The sequence below is a fragment of the Acipenser ruthenus genome, chromosome 13, assembly GCF_902713425.1.
Source record: "Acipenser ruthenus chromosome 13, fAciRut3.2 maternal haplotype, whole genome shotgun sequence".
Lineage (NCBI taxonomy): Eukaryota > Metazoa > Chordata > Actinopteri > Acipenseriformes > Acipenseridae > Acipenser > Acipenser ruthenus.
This window is the reverse complement of record NC_081201.1, coordinates 26,623,170-26,642,456: the sequence shown is the minus strand read 5'-3', so window position 1 is coordinate 26,642,456 and position 19,287 is coordinate 26,623,170. Positions and strand designations below refer to the sequence as shown.

General features: G+C 36.1%; 1 protein-coding gene across 2 annotated transcripts in view; it reads left to right on the top strand.

Annotated features, from left to right (window-relative positions):
* The window catches only part of LOC117418513 (cGMP-dependent protein kinase 1-like), a 141,357-nt gene that overhangs the window by 94,452 nt on the left and 27,618 nt on the right, over positions 1-19,287 (top strand). For both annotated transcript variants that reach the window (XM_034031650.2, XM_034031648.2), the window contains exons 4-7: positions 480-585; positions 5,096-5,159; positions 13,638-13,715; positions 15,020-15,114. In XM_034031650.2, coding sequence (XP_033887541.1) covers positions 480-585; positions 5,096-5,159; positions 13,638-13,715; positions 15,020-15,114 — 343 coding nt within the window. The remainder of the gene's footprint in view (positions 1-479; positions 586-5,095; positions 5,160-13,637; positions 13,716-15,019; positions 15,115-19,287) is intronic.

Genomic DNA, 19,287 nt, shown 5'->3' with positions numbered 1-19,287 from the left:
ACTGCTAATCCACATAACAGCATGCTGTGGTACCATTTGTCTAATGACTTACACCATTTCAGCTGCACTTGTGTTACCATTATACCCTTAGTACAGAATATTTGCCATTGTAGTACCACTGCACTGCCACTGAAGATTATTTGATAAGGGAACCCCGTCTCAGCCATGAAGCTGACAAGGACACCCATTAAATGAGGATGGAATTACTACTATTAAAAATAGTAATATAGAGCAGCTTGAATCAAAAACATGCATTAACAGAATTTTTACAGGAACGACAGGAAAATAAATTTGTGTTCACCTGTTTAATATGCTGTAAGAATTAAAAGCGTGATTAACTGTAGTGCATTAAGAAAAGCAATTCATTTCAATTATTTGCAGTTAGTAATTCATATTAATGGCTTTTCCAGTTCATTAATAATATTTTGTTTCTCTGCTGTGTATCCACTTATTCATTAAAATTATTATTGTTTTTTCAGCTCTCACCAACGTGAAGTTGTGGGCCATTGATCGACAATGTTTTCAGACGATAATGATGAGGACTGGTCTAATCAAGCATGCCGAGTATATGGAATTTTTGAAAAGGTTGGTTGTTATTGGGAGTATTTTTTCCTTCCCTGCATGAAAGTCACTTTTCTCCCACTTGTCTTCTAATTCGGTATAAAGACTGCTATTATCTAGGCTTCTCTGTTAGCCAGCTCCAACAGTCCACCTGTCGGTTTCAGGATTATTAAAGTGACCATATTAATCTAAAAGTTACTTTCTGATTCACGCACATTTTTACATGTTGATTCTGTTCTATAACTCAATAAAGTGCTAAAGTGGCAGGACTAGAGTAGTAAGATCACAGCGCTGTTCAGAGAAAACCCAGGTAAACATACCGTAATGCAAGATTCCCTGCTTCTCACAAATTGTCAACCCAACCTCCTGCAGCTACTTTTGATCAGGATTTGGGCAGAACCCACCATGGATTATTATTATTATTATTATTATTATTTATTTCTTAGCAGACGGCCTTATCCAGGGCGACTTACAATTGTTACAAGGTATCACATTATACATTATTTCACATTATACAGATATCACATTATTTTTACATACAATTAGCCATTTATACAGTTGGGCTTTTACTGGAGCAATCTAGGTAAAGTACCTTGCTCAAGGGTACAACAGCAGTGTCCCCCACTGGGGATTGAACCCACGATCCTCCGGTCAAGAGTCCAGAGCCCTAACCACTACTCCACACTGCTGCCCCGGATCATTTGCAGTGAATAAAAAATCAACCTAATTTTGACTAAAAAAGAAGCTTCACAAAAACAAATCTACTTTTTTGATAAATAATAAGATCCCTATGGTAAATGGTTAATCACAAGATAAAAAAAAAAAAAAAAAAAGATCAATGGAAGACAACTTAGGCTCAGTGCGCCATCTGTAGTTTAAAAAAGGAATGCCATGATTCACTCATGATTCAAGTGTCGATGCTGTAATGGTATTCAAATGCTTATCTGAATATACACACATGTTACTGATGTTCAGTTTATTCTTACAAAATAAACACAAGACAGTTGGGAGGATTACAATACCAGGGCCTGTTGCTGCAGTTGATTTAAAGAGCTGCTGATATGTCCTGTTTTAGGGAGTTTTGAATCCATAGTGACCGCAGTTGTTTATGAAGGTCACACCTAACCAGTATTGAGTAATTATTGGATGTAATGCTGGAATTAGCTTATCCCTTTGCAGATGGCCCATTATAATTTTGATCGAAAAATAAATAAAAAAATATTAAACACCTGACCTGATACTTGCTCTGGGTTATTATTTTTGACCTTAAACTATCAATTTTACGTTGTGATTGCACAAAGTTCTCACAGGTAAATAAAGTGGTCTTATGGGAAATTAGCTTGTGATCCTCAAGGGTATTTTGTTTGTATTGTTAGCCAGATAAACTATAAAAGCTTTAAGAAAACATACAGAAATCATGTTGAACCCAGGTGGTTAACGCGTAAGAGAGTGCCTGTTGACTGTAGGATTCAATAGTTCTACCAAAAATACACATTTTTTAAGCTGTATTGATTGATTTGGTTGAATTCCACCCTAGCTTTGAGGAGCCCTATTGACACTGGTGACATTAAACCACATGGAAATACTGTAGAAAGTATTACTCACCAACAGACCACATTCGTGAGTTAGTGTTTTTTTCATTTTCAAAAGACAACCAATCTATTTATTTCTGTAGAGAAAATCAAAACTCCAGGTACTTGGCAATCTGAAAAAGGTATTGAGCTGCCCTGTCATCACTGTCACGATTCTGCTCTTCTGATTTGATTTGGCTTAGTTTAGTGAATATTGATCAATTGAACAGAAGTTCAATTGAGGTAAATGCTTCATTTGCAACCTAACGTTGCATATGGAAAAAAAAAACTATTTCTGTTTGATTACATTTTAAGCTTCCCCCAAAAATCAACCAGCTCAACAGATTAACACACATTTGGTTGTAGTTTATGCCTGTGGCACTATGGCAGTACAAAGCAGAGCAAACGTGGAGCAGTATTTATATGAAATTATATATCACTAACAAGAAATTGATTTTCCCAAGCCAAAAAGTTCTTTGAATTTGACCATTTCATACGGTATCTTGATTTGTGCACAGCTTTTAAGTGTTTATTTTGATGTTTGGATATTATAACTTAACGCCTTTTTTGTATGGATGTGAAATTTTGAATACCGATTCATAATGGTGAGTGAATGAAACAGACAACTTCCTTCAAGACACAGCATGCACTGGCTTTTCAGACACAACAACTATACATTTTTTAGTAGTACATTTTATTTACAAGCCATAGTCCTAAATAAGAAATGTTACTTCTGTTAAGATACTGTGTATCTACAGTATGAGAGGTCTAACGAATAATATGCACATTAACTAAATACTTTTTTTTTTTTTTTAGACATTCCTTTCTTGTATTCAGGTTTAAATATGAAGATAACAGCACAGAGTTTATGAGTGTGTGATATTTTTTTACCTTAAAGTATTTGATATTAAGTATGATTAGGGTGTGTCTGATTTGTATTATGCAAAAATACTTGTCATGTGTACAGCAGTACAGCTGGTGGGATCAGTAGCTTACACTTTATAATTGTGGAGGAATAAAACAAGCACACTTGCAGATTTTTGTTAAAAAGAAAAGCTCTGCCCCAAAACACACACACTCACTGACTATTAACAGTTTCATGAGCATAATAATTTGCGTGTGCACATGAGTAAGATTTGCTGTGCAAGGCAAACACCCATCTAGTTCCATGCTGCACCTAAACAATTTGCAATTGTAAATGCATTACAGGTTTTGTTAGGAAAAGAAAAAACAATAAAATATTTGTATTATGTGTGAGATGAGGTAATCTCCCACATAACGTAATCAGGGGGGTCGAACTTTTGTAGAGTGGTAAGACACCCGCTTGGGAACTGCAAAGTAACGATCCATGCCCGGCGCGCCTGTTATATTGACAAACGAACGTCCTCTAAGAGAACATAGGCAATGTTCCAGCGTGGTGTGATTTAGCAGTATAAAGAACAGCAGCAGTGTTTACCCCAGTGTTCTGGTGAAATTGTAGCACGGTTACAAAAAAATAAATAAAAAAATTCTGGCCTGGCTAAAATGGGGGAAATAAATATTGCATAACAGTAGATACGTCCTGTTTAAATATATTGAAATCTCACAGCAAAATAAATGCAAAAAAAATAAAATAAATAATAACATATTAATTGAACTTTCTTTTTTTTAATGTTATGCCCTATTTTAAAGAAAAGGCAACATTTGAGAGAAATGAGTTTGAGAAGAGCATGAAACAATTTAGTTGTATTTCAGTTCTAACAGTTTCTTGCAAGTTTTATACCATTAGATGATTTCATTATTGTATTCCTCCCTGAAATGTTTGCCTTTGCAAAGTGGGAAATATTGTACCTGTTTTTGGAACATTTTTTATTTGAAATGAGAGAGGGTGCATACATAATCCCTTAAATCTATTCTATCCTTTGCCAGAAAGGTTTGGTTTTAGACTGGATTACCTTTATGAAAACATTTTCACAAAGTATCTGCAAAATTTGTCATTTTTCTTTGGATTACCTTTGTTAACTAAGAATTATAGGAACAAAACCACATTATCACTCGACAGTCTGTCTGTGTGTGTGCATTATGTGGAGGAAATCAAGGTACAGCTGATGAGTCTGTTTTATTTTATACTAACCGAGACAACATATTTCATGTGCTTATCACTTTAAATATCTGTATCCAAAGGCTTTTTGTATTGCACTTTACAGGAAGCCATTTGGCAGATGATGTCAGATTCCAGAATAGAGGGGATTGATTTAAATGAAGTCAGCTTTTACTGGTAACTTAAGAAGCCTTTTAAGCTTCACAGGATGGGGAAGTAAACAAGAGCTAGTCATCTTGCTGCGTCCTTCTTTTTTTTAATGGATTTAGGTTTCATTTAATATTGAATCCTCTGCAGTTTACCAAGGTGCAGTGTTGAAAAGGTTTGTGAGTCTTTGCAGAATAATTTGCTTAGCCCGCAAAGCCCAATGCATTGATTCCAACATGTGTGTTCTCGGGAGATTTTATGAGCCTTGGCAAAAATCAAGAATACATTTGACAGGTCTGTCAATTTACTACCATACATAGCTGTTTGGGCTACTGTTATATCATGGGTTGTAAAATTGACATCTCTTAGAAGTGTGAAAGCAAATTGACTCTTAGATTTCTCAACATTTACGTACAAACGATGGAATTAAAAAACTTTTGTTAGCACATATTAAAGGCAACCTCAGCTTTATAGCTTGTTAGATTGTTTGTATTTAAATTCACATTTTTTGTTGGAGCATTAAGAAGCTACCATTTATTTTAATCTTTTAACATATAATATTTCCTCTGAGACTTTACCCCTTCTTGCTGCATACACTGTTTTTTGTTTTCTAGGACCACAACTTTACTCAGCTTGGTTTAACTAGTTAACAAACAGCCATACAATATTGTCCCTTTGGTGGAACCATTTCCTTTCCAAGTTTATAAATGTTACAAAAAAGTTTATTTTTTTGCAGTGTTCCAACGTTCCATGGCCTTCCAGAGGAAATACTGAGCAAGCTAGCTGATGTCCTTGAAGAGGTAGGTCTACAAGTTTTTCAGTGAAAGGCATTTTAATAAAATGTACAATTTTCTTGTACAGTGGAAGCACATATCTTGACAAATATTTATAGAATTTTTGAATATCTTGAAAGGCATCAAAAACCAGGTCCTGTTTGTGTGCCACCTGAGAAACACATACTGCCACTGCAAACGTGTGAGACAGTTTAAAAGCATAGTTATCTGGAAAACATGTCGTTCTTTTCTTGGTATATTTTAGAAAGATGGATTGGATGGATTTATAGAGTAGCTGGAGTCCAAAGATTAGGTATGATACTTTGCCAACATGCAGACTGTAAAAGACACAATATTACTTCATACTGAAGATCGGAAAAAGAAGAAAATAGGCCAGCATTCAACATTTCAGCTGTATAGTCGCTCTCAATAATTGCCTAGAAATGCTGAGTGTGAGTAGCTAACCATGCTTCCTATTTGTCTATCTTGCTGAAATATCTGCTAAGCTGTTAAGCATTACCAGTTCACTGCTGAAACTGCTTTAAGACTTTGTAGCTTTGTATTGTGATGTTTTGGTGAGTATTTTTAATAGCCTTATGACAGCTTATGAAATTATTCATATAAAAACACCTGTAACTTATGTTGATTCTATTACTAATACATTTGAAAAAAAAAAACATTAACAGCAAAGTAATTTAAATATGTCTGTTGTTTTATAAACATTTAAGTGCTGTTGTAGCGTCAGATTATTTTGAGCATCTGAAATAATTGCATGCCAAAGTTGAAGTCATCTGAGATGATCTCAGATAGTTCATCTACAAAGGATTCAATCACACATTCATATCCCATAGTCCCCTGGGTAGAAAAGTGTTCCTTGTTTGTCATGGAAAAAAACAATGCCTCACATGCTTTAGCATTGCTGTACCAAAGATGAATGACTAGTTTACGCTACTAACAAGTTAACTTTAACTTAAATGGTTTATAACTTCCAAGTACAAATAAGACATCTGTTTCTAATTTGACTGAATTAATAAAATCATAAACTCATCTAACAAAACTCGTACAGGTAAAAAACTTGGCATAGACTTCGACAACAAGTAGATTTCCTCAACAGGTTTAAATGAATGCACTTGACTAAATCGGCAACAGGTCTTGAATTGACCTGCATTGTATGCCTGAGCAAGTACATGACTCTGCTACTTTCTTCTCAATGGTCTTGTCATTATATGAACATGACACCATGGTAATTTGAACAACATGTCATTTTGAAAATGTCAATTCTGGGAGACAAGGATTTAACTGTCAACACTGGTCTTCTGATTGACATTACCATGATATGTAACTACATCAGGGTTGACCTACCATAGTGAGATTCTGACCATTTTTCAAAGTCAGTCTTTAAGTGATTTGGTCTTTTGATCTTGTTTATAAACCACCAGTTATGTGTACTCAACTATTCATCTTCTATAGTATTAACGGCATGCATTTTACATTCAAATAGTTATTTACCCTAAGAACTTGGTAATCTAGTTTTTTTTCATGAAACTGATAGCTCTAGTTTTGTATGTTGATGTTAATTTGTTACTGATATTTTTTAAATGACCAAGTGTATTATAAAAAAAATAGGAATGAAAGCTATGATCAGTTGAGAGGAGGAAACAGGTAAAATAAATGAACACTCAATCAAACTAAATAAAAAAAAAGAAAAATGATAACAAAAAAACTACCAGGAATGAACCAATTTCTCTATTGGTATTACAGTATCCACCACTTACACTGTACAGGGCTATTTCGGGCAGCTGTTTATATCGGACAAATAGCCGTTTGCCATTACCATTGATTTCAATGACAAAGGCATTGTTTATACCGTGTTAAACACGGCATATTTCGGGCAAATCTGTTTGGATCTTATGTGCCATTCACATAGATTTAAATAACAAACACACTGCTTAGTACTGAAGGAATCGCTCTTACTAATTCACCAATCAGCTGTTTTCACCTCGTTACCTTGCCATTCACTAGATTGCAATACAAAAGACAGCACTTTACTGTAGTAAAAGCTTGACAGATCGATCAATCAGCTGTCTGTTAGATACTGTGCGCTTGCTAAAGTATGTTTGGAACTCTGTCAGTCAACAAACAATGCAACGTTGCTTCAAAAAATGTGGGGTTTCTGTAGTTGATGAGGAGAGTGCTGATGAAAATACAACCGAAACTGAAACTCTTAACAACACCAGGGGTATGTCAGAGGAAGAATTCTCAGCGGTGTCACCTTAGCGACCAGGGCGCTGTGCCTGCAACAGACACTGATGACGTAAGCATGCGTGCTGTGCTTGTAACACTTAGGCGTGCTATGGAACAGCAGACAAATATAGAGCTGAACTGGGATTTTTTTGAAAGCGTTGAAAGTTTGCCGGCCATACTTGCAAAAAAAGATCGTCCAGATGCGTATCACAGAGTTCTTCGCTGGAAACTATTTGCAGTAATGTACTAGTACTAGTAGTACTAGTAATTTAGTAATTAGTAATTATTCAGTTTAACAATTTAAATATTTAAATTCAAATACCATAATAGCATGTATGCAACTGCACTAGTTCTAATAATAATTGTTATTATTTTATTTATTTTACTTTAGTGTGTCCAATTATAATTTTCCCCCCAATTTTCCTAATTTGGAATGCCCAATCGCTTTTCTCACCACAGCAAATCCCCACGTGGCTTAGGAGACTTGAAGGTTCAGTGGGTGTCCTCTGATCCCACAACCAAGCCAGCTTCCTTTTTCACCCAGGAACTTGAAAGCGGATATCAGAGACCTACCGACCTTTGGAGGACAAAGGCCAGCCCTGCAGGTTTCTGCTCTGAGCTCACTGGGCACCTGCTAGTCAGCAAGGTTTGCTGTAGAGCGATGAGGAGAAACAGTCCCTGCTGGTTTTACCTCCCTAACCTACGGGAGTGCCAGAGCCAATACGATGCTCCCCAGTGAAGACCAGCCTACTTCACACAGCCAGGACGCGAACCTGCGCTGTATGACTCACCCTGTGCACCACGAGGCTGTGCTTCAACCAGGAGAGCCACTCGAGGACTGTTGAATCATTTTTAACAGTCGTTACGTATCAGATTTCAAAGAATGCCCTAGTTATGGTTGTTGTTCTAACCACTTCAATATAAGTGACACATGAATGTGTCATAAGTGGTGATCCAATTTGGTGTGCCCCTAAGGGTTTTTGGAAAGATAGAAATGTTGGACAAGGCAGAAATGATTAAACTAAGTTAAGGAAGCAAGGCTGATGAGGCCACGAGCCAAAATGTTTGCTCATGATTATTAAATCAAATTTGAAGCAAATGCATAAATAAGAGTACAGAAAACTCAGGGGAAAGCTTAATTTCCTGAAAGGTACTTGAGCAGACTCAAAAGTATGAACAATGTTTTATATTAACTTCAGTGACAGTCAACTCCCAATGCTGTCTGTTTGTTTGTTCTGCTGCTGTGCCATAAAAAATTACATTAAATGCTTCGTAATTAAGAGTTGATCATAATTAAGCGTTTTACTGCTGAGTGAATGTACCCTGCAGCAGGATAATTAAACTGTTCTCTGCAAAGAAAGCAAGAATGTACAAGGGGTTTCATAGGGAGCTGTTAAGTGAACTTTTCATTCATGTGCCCAAAGTTAAGCAAACAAAAGTAAATCAATTCTGATGAAAGTGATGAAAGGAAGGCAGGTGAGAGAGTAAATCAAGCGGAGTTCATGATCAGTTCATGCAGTTTTTATTGAACCACACAAAGAAAAGCTGAGAAAAAATGGGAGGTAGGGGATTTAAAGACCACCATAGTTGGTACAGGTGAACATTTTGGAAGGAAACTTGAGTTTGGATATTTAACAGTCTTTTCACATATATTTTATTATTCATAATTGCTCATACTAACCAGGTTGTGACAGAAGTATCACTAGTTGAGCTTGAAACCCATGGCCAGATTACAGGGTGTACCAACACCTTTACAGTATCGTAAATACCATAATATCCCTAGGCTTTGATTATACTTTAGTACCTTTGCAGGCTGTATTGATTAACAGAGCAACTACTTGTGAATGACAAAGGTACAAAAAAAGTTATATTGTGTATGTGAGGAACTGAATACAAATGTTAACTTTTCCCTGCATCTTCCCTTATAAGTCAGTATGGTTGACTGGGCTTGGAGCTTGAGTGATCGAAACATAACAAATTAGAATATACAAGTAGAATTGTAGGATAGCAACAATTATTAATGCATGTGAAAGCCACAACTATTTAAGGGTAATTTCAGAAATTATGAATATAACTATGCAAAGTTCAAATCCTGTTTTTAACTACTTACTTTAACCCAGTGGCCCTTACTACAAATGTGTGGAAGACCACATTGGTAACTACAAAATCATTGAGGCCCCTGCACACACTGGCTATGGTCTAAGAGTTGATGATCTTAATAGGGTTTTCATTAGCCCAGTCTACTGATGAAACTGTGCTTTACAGTGTACTTTAAGAGTTCTTTTTTATTGTTTTAATGGGCAAATCTCCTGGTTAAATAAATAAATAAATGGGACCATCTGTGTATGATCTTGTAGCCAAATAATCTTAGGCACAGTTATGGAAAGTACATCCTGTAAAAGTTGGCGGGTTGACTAGAGGCAGGAACAGTTGATACAAAAGTAGTAGCACAAGACAGCACAAGATACCATTTTTATTCAAAACTGAAAATACATTTGCTTTAATATGTTCTTTTAAACAAAGAAACAAACAGAAAAAAACACACACAGAAATGAGATCCTGTGAAAGAAGTGCACCACAGGTAAGATTTTTGGAATATGAGAAATTCAGGCCCCTCACTTGTACCAGTTTGATAAATCTCTTAAAAAATAAATCTAAAGCAGGGGGAATAATGCTACTGATAACAAAAAAGAGTTGATGATCTTAATAGGGGTTTCATTAGACCAGTTATTAATTTACCATTCTTCCCTTCAACCAGCAGCTTCAAGAAATCAATTACAGCTGATGACACAAATTTCACTTCAAACCAACATAACATGTACTTCAGAATACTGTAATCTGCCAAGTGTTTAACCTGTAGTACTTTGTATTTAATCATATCCTGATGTAACTATCACTATTTAATCATATCCTGATGTAACTATCACTATTATCTGCTGTATTATTGAATTGTGGTTTGTCACACTTGTACTTTGCTTGAACAAAAGTTATTGTATTTCTTGCTCTTATTGTATTACTTGTATTGTAACACTTGAAATGTATTTGCTTACGATTGTAAGTCGCCCTGGATAAGGGCGTCTGCTAAGAAATAAATAATAATAATGATACCAACATCATCAAAGCACTTTACATTTCTCATACACCTGATTACTACACAGCTCCGCACTGACACCTCTCTAGATCTTTCATAAGAATGCAGTATAAGCTGTGCTTAGCAAACAATACTGTAATTATAATCTTTTACATTTTGTAAAAAATGTTATTTCAGTTTTTTTCAAATAATTGTGATAATTGGTTTAAACAGCAAAGATAAGGCCTGGAGACATGAGTGTCTATAAATAAATAAGTAACTGCACAAAAAGATTTACTGCACAATAAATACACATCCATTCTTTATATTCTTTATATGTTAAGTATATGATAATAAGGAATTGCCAATAAAAAGGCCCCCTAAAATTACACCAGCGTCTAGTTTGAATTCCAGACATCTGTTCCAAGTCAAGCAGTGGGCGGGCATTCCCACAGTGTTCTCAGTGACATTAAGTGCTTTGTGTCAAGGGTTAATCTTTTTCCATATTGCGTGTGTGTGCATATGGGGCCACTGCTAACATCGTCTTCTATGACCCTTACTGTTGCAATCTGGAATCACAACCAGACAGACGTGAAATCTGCTTTATAAATAATTCAAAATAAAAGAACACAGCTGGCACCAGTCGATATGTTCCAGACAGATTACAAGATTTGGGAGAAGAGCCAATTTCACCATTTTTTTTCCAGTACATGTTGACATTGTGTTCTTTTTTTTCTTGATGATGTGTTAATTATCTTGATTAACTCATCTTAAAACAGTGCTGTTGTGTTCACTGTCTTTTGATTTGACTGAAGTAAGTTGAACACCATCTTTAAAGTTTATATAATGAGGTAAGGTGTGTAGTGTAGTGTTGCTGTTTTGCTTCCAGCACCTCCTGGTGTTTGAATCAGACTACTTCATGTGTATTTACTACATTGTACCTGTAGAATATAGTGCTTGAGGTACCCTCCAGGTGAAACATCATAATTCAAAAACAAATATGATTATAAATGTATAGTGGCACTCTGCAAAGATTTCTTAAAATATTATATATATTTTATATTATTTTTTAAAGGGAAAACTACCCTAATAGCTAATGTGTACACCCATGCAATATATTACTAGTTACATTCACTTGATGGGAGATACTATGGGAGCTTTTATGTCAGCTTATAGTTTGTATTATTCTTCATCTTCAAGGGTCAACTTTGAACCTGTCTGTTGAAGAGATCTGATAAGATTTCCTATCGTCCCTGGCAGCTATTCCCAGTTTTGATTCATTGATCTACTTTGTTCTGTAATTCTGAGATTGTATCATACAGAGGTGATGACAAATTTGTCGTTGGTAGATGGCGATGGCCAAAAGCGGTTTTGGACCCAGGAAATTGCTTTGCAATCTGAGATCAGGTTAGGACAAACCGGAATTTCAACAGGGTAATTTGTTCTGAAGCTGGATCCCAGTTTTCCTTTATTCTGTTTTGTTTCAGCTGTTTAAAGTTGTATTGAGTAATTTTAGTCTTTGGGTGGCTTCCAGATAATATTATTATAAATAGTTAGTGCTTAGAGGCACTACTATAGTCCAACTAATAACTACTACCGTAAAGCACTTATCTGGGATGAAACTTTTATCGTTTTATGATTAAATGTCCCTAACAAATACGCTTTGTAATGTTATATGTTTTCTCAACGTTTACGATGATCCAAGCACATTAAAACTTGGCAAGAAAGTATGCAAGCTGTGTCTGTTTGGTGGTATAAGGGAGATGTGGTAAACTCACACTGGAAAGGCTCCTGCCCCTGCAGTGATCGAAACAGACCATGAATCAGTACTACCTAATAAGGTCAAACACCCATTTAGATGTTCTTTTTACTGATACATTTAAAGTATGTGGGGGTCTAATTTCAAAGCTGTTGACTTCAACTAAGAATGTACTTATTATTTGAAAGGAGAAAAGTCCATGTTAGAGATCTTAATAGTGATTGTTTGGTTCTGTTCTTTTAATTGTATTTATTTAAATTTAAAACATTTGGGAAGTGAATTACAGATTTGAGTAAAGAGCTGTGATATTATTTATTTTTCTTCTAATGTCAAATTTATAGTTGTTTTTTATGGTTATACAGCATCTCTGAAATAACTTAAAAATGACATTTTAGTGAAAATACCAAAGCAAGTATTTTATTTTTAGCACAACCTTTCAGCTTGTTCCTTTTTAATGTACGTTTGGAGCACAAACATCTCTTTGTAAAACGTGGAAGTTACTCTTTTATTGCGTTTCCTTTTATCACATAGCCGTAGCACATAGTATTTTACCTTTTATATTTTAAAATAACGGTTTACACTATATACAAAAGGAGAATAACAAATGTTGCATTAAAAATAGTATTTTGTCATTTTAAACTTTAGCAAGGTATGGAACTGTAAACATGTAATCAGAAGATGATTGACAGAGAATGTGGTTGATAATGTTCGATATGTAAACAATGATCTATAGTGTTGACAAGGCATCAGTTATATGAACAATCCATGGTTTTGCTTAACTATTATAAATACACACACAAATGAGCGACCATCTGAGTTTAATCTCAGATCTGCATAATAAATGATGTAAGCTTGGTTGTCTTTGGGCCTTTAGTGTGCAGTATACGTCATCACAATTTTGATCAATTGGCGGCCCAAGCTAGGGTGTTTTTTACATCAGGATTGAGGTATATCTGTGAAGCTTCGGGGGGCCTTGATAATATATAGTATAACATACTGTACCTAACTGTAGCTAGTGCTAATAAATCACTATTTTTAAACAGCACTAAATAAAGAAACAAAATGCATACAAACAAGGAGAGACTTATTTTAGAAGCGCTGGTTTTAGTTGTTGTTAACAGCAAAAAGCTAGTGCACAAAAGACATGTGGTGGTTAGGAACTGTAGCATGATTCAGCTGCTGTCAAAACTGTCATGGGTTTGTTCTACTGATAATATATCTCTGAGATGAGCTTAAAAGAGTTAAAACGCTTGCCTAGAGAGACATCAGTAGTGTGTTACCTTATTTACTCATTTCCCCTGATAGATGGTCCATCCTCCATCTGGGAAGACGGGAAGCTGGGCTGAAACCCTCTCACGTCTACTGGATCCCCTAAGGCCAGTTTTCTAAAAATGACAGGCAGCGTTGACTGATTGAGCTTATCTTTCCATAGACGCACTACGAAGACGGGGAGTATATCATACGACAGGGAGCCCGAGGGGACACGTTCTTTATCATCAGCAAAGGAAAGGTAAGCTCTCTTTCTCTCACTCAGGCTTGGGATGTTATTAACAGTGATAGGGGACACCAGGGATGCTGTGCTAGCTAGTCACCTCTTGTCGGAGCAGAGAGATTACCACATTTCACATTCAATTAATATTTATGCTTAACTGTTGGGAAAGCCAGGAGAAATCGTATTCTATCTTTCTTTAACATTTGCTGTCTCTTTCTTAAGCTACTGTATTTCATTCAACATTAACTTTACAGTAAATACAAAAATGTTAAAGGCTATACTGCAATCACAGTTAAGCTTATGCGTGGTATTTATGGAAGGTTTTAGGAAACCGAGAATGTACCTTGTAAATGGAAATCTTTGCAGAACCACAATAGGTAATCTTAATCATGGAACAAACTCATATCATCTTAGAAGGGCTATCATTTCGTCAGACGGTAATACCATGAATACACTATAATTATAATATATATCAATTTTTACAAGAAAAAAGGGATACTGTATAGATGAGCCCTCCGTAAAATGGAACTAGCGTTCCCACTAATGGGAAGGCCCAACTGAGATGAATTTAGCTTCCTATTAGTGTCCTGTGTTTATGTAGTTTCATTTTAATGAGCTATTAAATGGATATAAAGTCATCTTTGGTTTTTGACATTCCAGCCTTAGCTTTAAGTACGTATGTAAAATAGACAATTGTGTGTGTCTAATTTAGAAAGAAAAATCTCTTTATATGATACTGTCAGTAGCTTTGAAGCAGGGCAATGAAAGGTACTGTTAACACTCCAGGGAGCACCATCTTGTGAAACATTGGTAACACCCTTGCATCAAAGGCTTTATCTTTAAATATGTCATTTTAATTTAATTTCTGTACCATAAAATTAACAGTATTAAAGTACTACTGTATGCTACTGTGCATTAAAACACAACTTAAACAGTTAAAAAAACAGTCAACTGAAAAGTCATTCAGGGACCTGCTAAATCTCCCTGCTGTGTATTTGAATAACTATGTACCAGGTACTTGAGAATACACAAGGTACAGGTTTCTTCTGGAAATTAAAATGAAGCTGGTAAAGTAGGGGCAGTACTCTTCAGTCTTTAGTCAGGAATTATGAGAAGCAGTTCTATTGCATCACAGGGTGTCCATCTAACAGTCTTGCAGTTGTTAGTTTTAGGGTCCCTTAAGTTTTTGTTCTTGCTGTTGTACATAAATCAATAAGTAGTAAGCAAATTCAACAGTTTCTATAACACACTGGGAAGCTGGTGGCTCATGAGAGTACTATCAAGTCCTAAAAGACTAATCCAAAGTATGTGTCTTCTGACAGGTGAATGTCACACGGGAAGATTTGCCCAATGAAGAAGCTGTCTTTCTTCGCACTTTGGGGAAAGGAGACTGGTTTGGAGAAAAAGCTCTTCAGGGGTAAGCAATCACACTCTATTGTTACACATCTATTTCCTGAAGACAGCTGAGTAAGTAGAATACATGGAATAGGTACTGTGCAACTCTGCTTTTAGAATTGCCAGAGCTCTGTGCAAAATTAGCAAGCAATTTTTTTAGTAGGTATAGCAAAATATACGCATCCAGACACAAAAACAAAATTAATAAATAAATAAATAGTACATAAACATTTTAAAGACTATAATCCTGGACACTGTTCCTAGTGTGCACAGCTATTTGGAAGGAAGGTGTAACATTGTCTTACCTGCTACGTTTAGGGGGCTGTAGTTGTCCCTAGACTATGGTGACATCTTGTGGATTTCAAAAGAACAGCACTTTGCCACATTGTAAATACAATTTTTATTTTTTTGGTGACATGAAACAACATGTGGTAATTGGTAAATCGGTAAAGCCTTAACTTGAGAATGAAAAAGCACAAGAAATAAAGACAGATGGGCTACTACTGTTAACCATTTTTCAATGGCAGAAATGTCAGCAGTGATGATAGGATATCTGTGGTCCAGACTTAACCAAACGAGCAAGATGAGCCGAATGGCCTCCTCTCGTTTGTAAACGTTCTTATGTTCTTATGTGTATGGGAGTGACGCAGCAATTAAGTTACTTTGTCTATATTAATGCTGTAGTAGAAATATCTGCTTGTATTTGAAATATTTGTGCACAGGGTGTTATATTGAAATATGTATTCACCAGCTGTTAACATAATACAGCGCATGACATTACTGTTTCATTGTTAAAATATTTGTTTCTTGAAAATGTGTTTAAACTGCATTGATATTTGCATATAACTGTAGCAGGTACAGTATGTACATGTATTACAATGTACTTGGTAAATATTTTATTATTTGTATTACTGAGGAGTTTGTTTAAGTCTGTTGACTTATCCTGAGATTCATAATCTCTCTGAAACACTCATAGGAATTATACACCCCAGCCTTACATGTACAGTTTTGGTGTATTGTATTTGTTGTAGAATAATTTTCATCCTTGCTTTTGAATGTTACTGAAAGATGTTGCTCTGATGTTGGTACTAAACTATATTAAGACTGTCAACTCTATAGACAAAGGTTAACCATACAGTATATAATAATACAATTAGAAGGAAAATGGTAAGCTGGTGTTTTCTTTACTGAACAAATGTTGATTCCTGTGAGAATACATTTGTAAATTTTAAGCAGTGACAATCAAACTTGGTACTCTGTAATCTCTCATATAGAATGCAGCAGGGCAGTCTTCGTTCATAGTCAAAGTTAAGGGTATCTGCATTCATCTTTACGGAACACTAAATCCTTGGGGCCAGCAGGCATCTCATCACTAGTCAAATTTGGATCTGAATTTTTGCCCCCTAGCTTGCGATTAGGTTGTAAGCTGCCTGCCAGTTCAAACCTGGTTTTGCAGAGATTGTGTTGCAGAGCTTTGCTATGTGCTGAATTATGTATGATTAGCATACTGAAAGCTAGCCACTTGTTTGAGATAGGTGATGCCACTTAGCATAACAATAAAAAGAGTGTTAATGTACAAAGATTCTAGTAGGATCTACAAATGCACTGGTTGTGTGACAGTTGATTTCTAAAGTCCCAGTACACATGTTAAAAAAAATCCAGGGGAACTCCATTCACAAGCTATCAGCATGGATTGTTTTCCATCGGAAGCAGTGTACATTTATACTGCTTAATGACTGCATTCTACTAATGCACACAAATATGTGTCTAGACACAGTTTAAAAAAAAAAAAGGTTTCATCTGTACGTACACATGTATCATAAACATTCTGTATATTTGCTCTGATTTAATTAGATTCATTACTGTTAGCCCAAAATCAAACAAACAAACAAATAAATTCTCAATATTCATCACTTGTTTTCAATTTGTTTTGTTGAAGATCGTCAGTAGAACACAAAGTCTCAATAAATAAGCGGAACAGTTTTACTAAATACAGCTGACATTAAACAAAACGAAACCAGTGTGCCAGACATACTCTTTTTACATTTCTTGTCAGGTGTGCTAAATAATAGTTATGATAAAGAATACAATAGCCTAATGTAGTGGTACAGCATGTGTAACACAAATGTTCCATATTTTTGCAAACATAAGTGCATGCACCAACGAGCTTATAATTGAGAATACAGTAGTATAGTAAAGTCAATTTGTGTTTGTTTAAAATCTGAAGGTTGCAACATATATTACATGTGCAAGCAATTGTTTACAACACGTCAGTCTTATAAACTGCCATGTTTACAGGATATAAGGGTTCTGTACCTTTCTACACATTTCCATATGTTGCATTGACCTGTAATGTGATTGTTCTCTTAATCTATTATAACCATTACTAAGCACACATAATTACAACATATTGAAAGAAAAGGTAAATGGCACACATCTGCCAAGCTAATTTAGTAATTGGTTTCATTAAAAAATACAGTAAATTATATGGCCACCTATTAGATATGTGCACCCCTATACGAACAACAAAAATATTTTAGCAATGGAATGGAAATATCAGTAGCTCAGCAGCAAGATCCAGCACGAGGTTCATTGCAATGGGTAATGGACTGAATGTGCTCCGTGTTAAATTGAGGTTACATTACGCCAGACTGGACCATAATGCATGCTGATTTCTGCAGGTTACAGAATGATTTGAGATGTTAAATTGATGTATGCAAACAAATGGAAGAAGTATAATGAAATAAGTCAAATATACTTATAAAATGTGTATGTGTGTATATATATATATATATATATTGTAACCGGTTGGTATTAGTTACGTATTATGTGTAGGATAGCCAGAAGGTGTGGAACAGGGTGAACAGATGGACGCCACACAGGAAATGCAAAACTACAGTGACTTTTATTGTGCTGCTGCTCTTTCTGCGTTATCCACAACACAACATAGAGTGTCCCTGTAGTCTTGAGGGAGTAAATCATACAAGTGGTTTTTAGACTGACCCTCAGTCAAGTTCTCAACAAGTAATATAGTTCAGGAGTGGTCTCAGGTCCGTCGCTCACCGTCCACTTAAACCTCCTGGCGTGGAACTGCAAGGTGAGTAGGTTCAGATTTCTAATGGGCACTCCCAACCCTTATAATCCACAGTTACTTTACTCCTGCTTTGCGTAGACTTCCTCAAGTCCCCTCTAGAGGCAGTGTACAGACAGGCCACCCCTCCTCCAGTGAGTAAGTTGGTTCAGCTCTGCTGCTCCTGGTTTACAGAGGTCCTGCACTACAGGGTGGACACGACTGCCCCTCCTGGTACTTGGTGGAAGTCCTTCATATGCTGCAGGACTTAAAGTTAAAAGTATACCGTCCAGGGACCAATCCTTACAACTCATAAAACAATACATAAATAAAGCACACAGTGTTTTCTCTTTCACTGTTCACCGTGTGCGCCAATATCCCTGCTTCTCTCAGCCTTTGTCCCCCGTAGCTCAGAGATTTAACACTCACTGATTTATATGCATTGTAAATCCACTCCGTTGAGTTAAAACTATTAAACACGCTGTTACTTCACGTCCCACAGGAACAGACGCGCACTTTCTGCGTACACAAGCAGTGTGGTATTTTCCACCAGCGTCCTCAGTGTTAGTGCACCGAAGGAAACTTAACAGTCAGTCCCACATAGAATGCCAGTTCCCTCTACCACATTAACACAGACCGTCTGTCTGGTAACAGCGAATGAATAACAATGCAAAACCTGGTTTTACATACCCTTCCTTCAAGCCTCTGTACTTCGTCCAACTTAAAAGACGTTTCAATTGCTGGTTGTTTTTATAAATCCGAAGTGCCTCTTCAGGTTAATAAAAGAAGGCTTACAGCTTTCCTTCTTCATAAACTGAACTGTGCTTCGTTGTTCAATTTAAATCTTCCACCGTACGCCGTCTCCAACTACTTCAACAATTTTAATATTGTAGACTTTCGCCGTCTCTACAATCAACACGGAACTCTCCACCGTTCCTACGACCCCCCCTCTCATTAGCTTCGCCAGTCAATTTAAACCTGCGCTAATTACCCAGTATGCATTGACTGGTCACGCTAATGATTATGGGTTCTGTAGTTCACTCTATTCCTTACTTCTTACAACGGGATTTAAAAACAACCAGCAACACATTCATCTTAATACATCCCGTTTATTCAGCGTGTTCG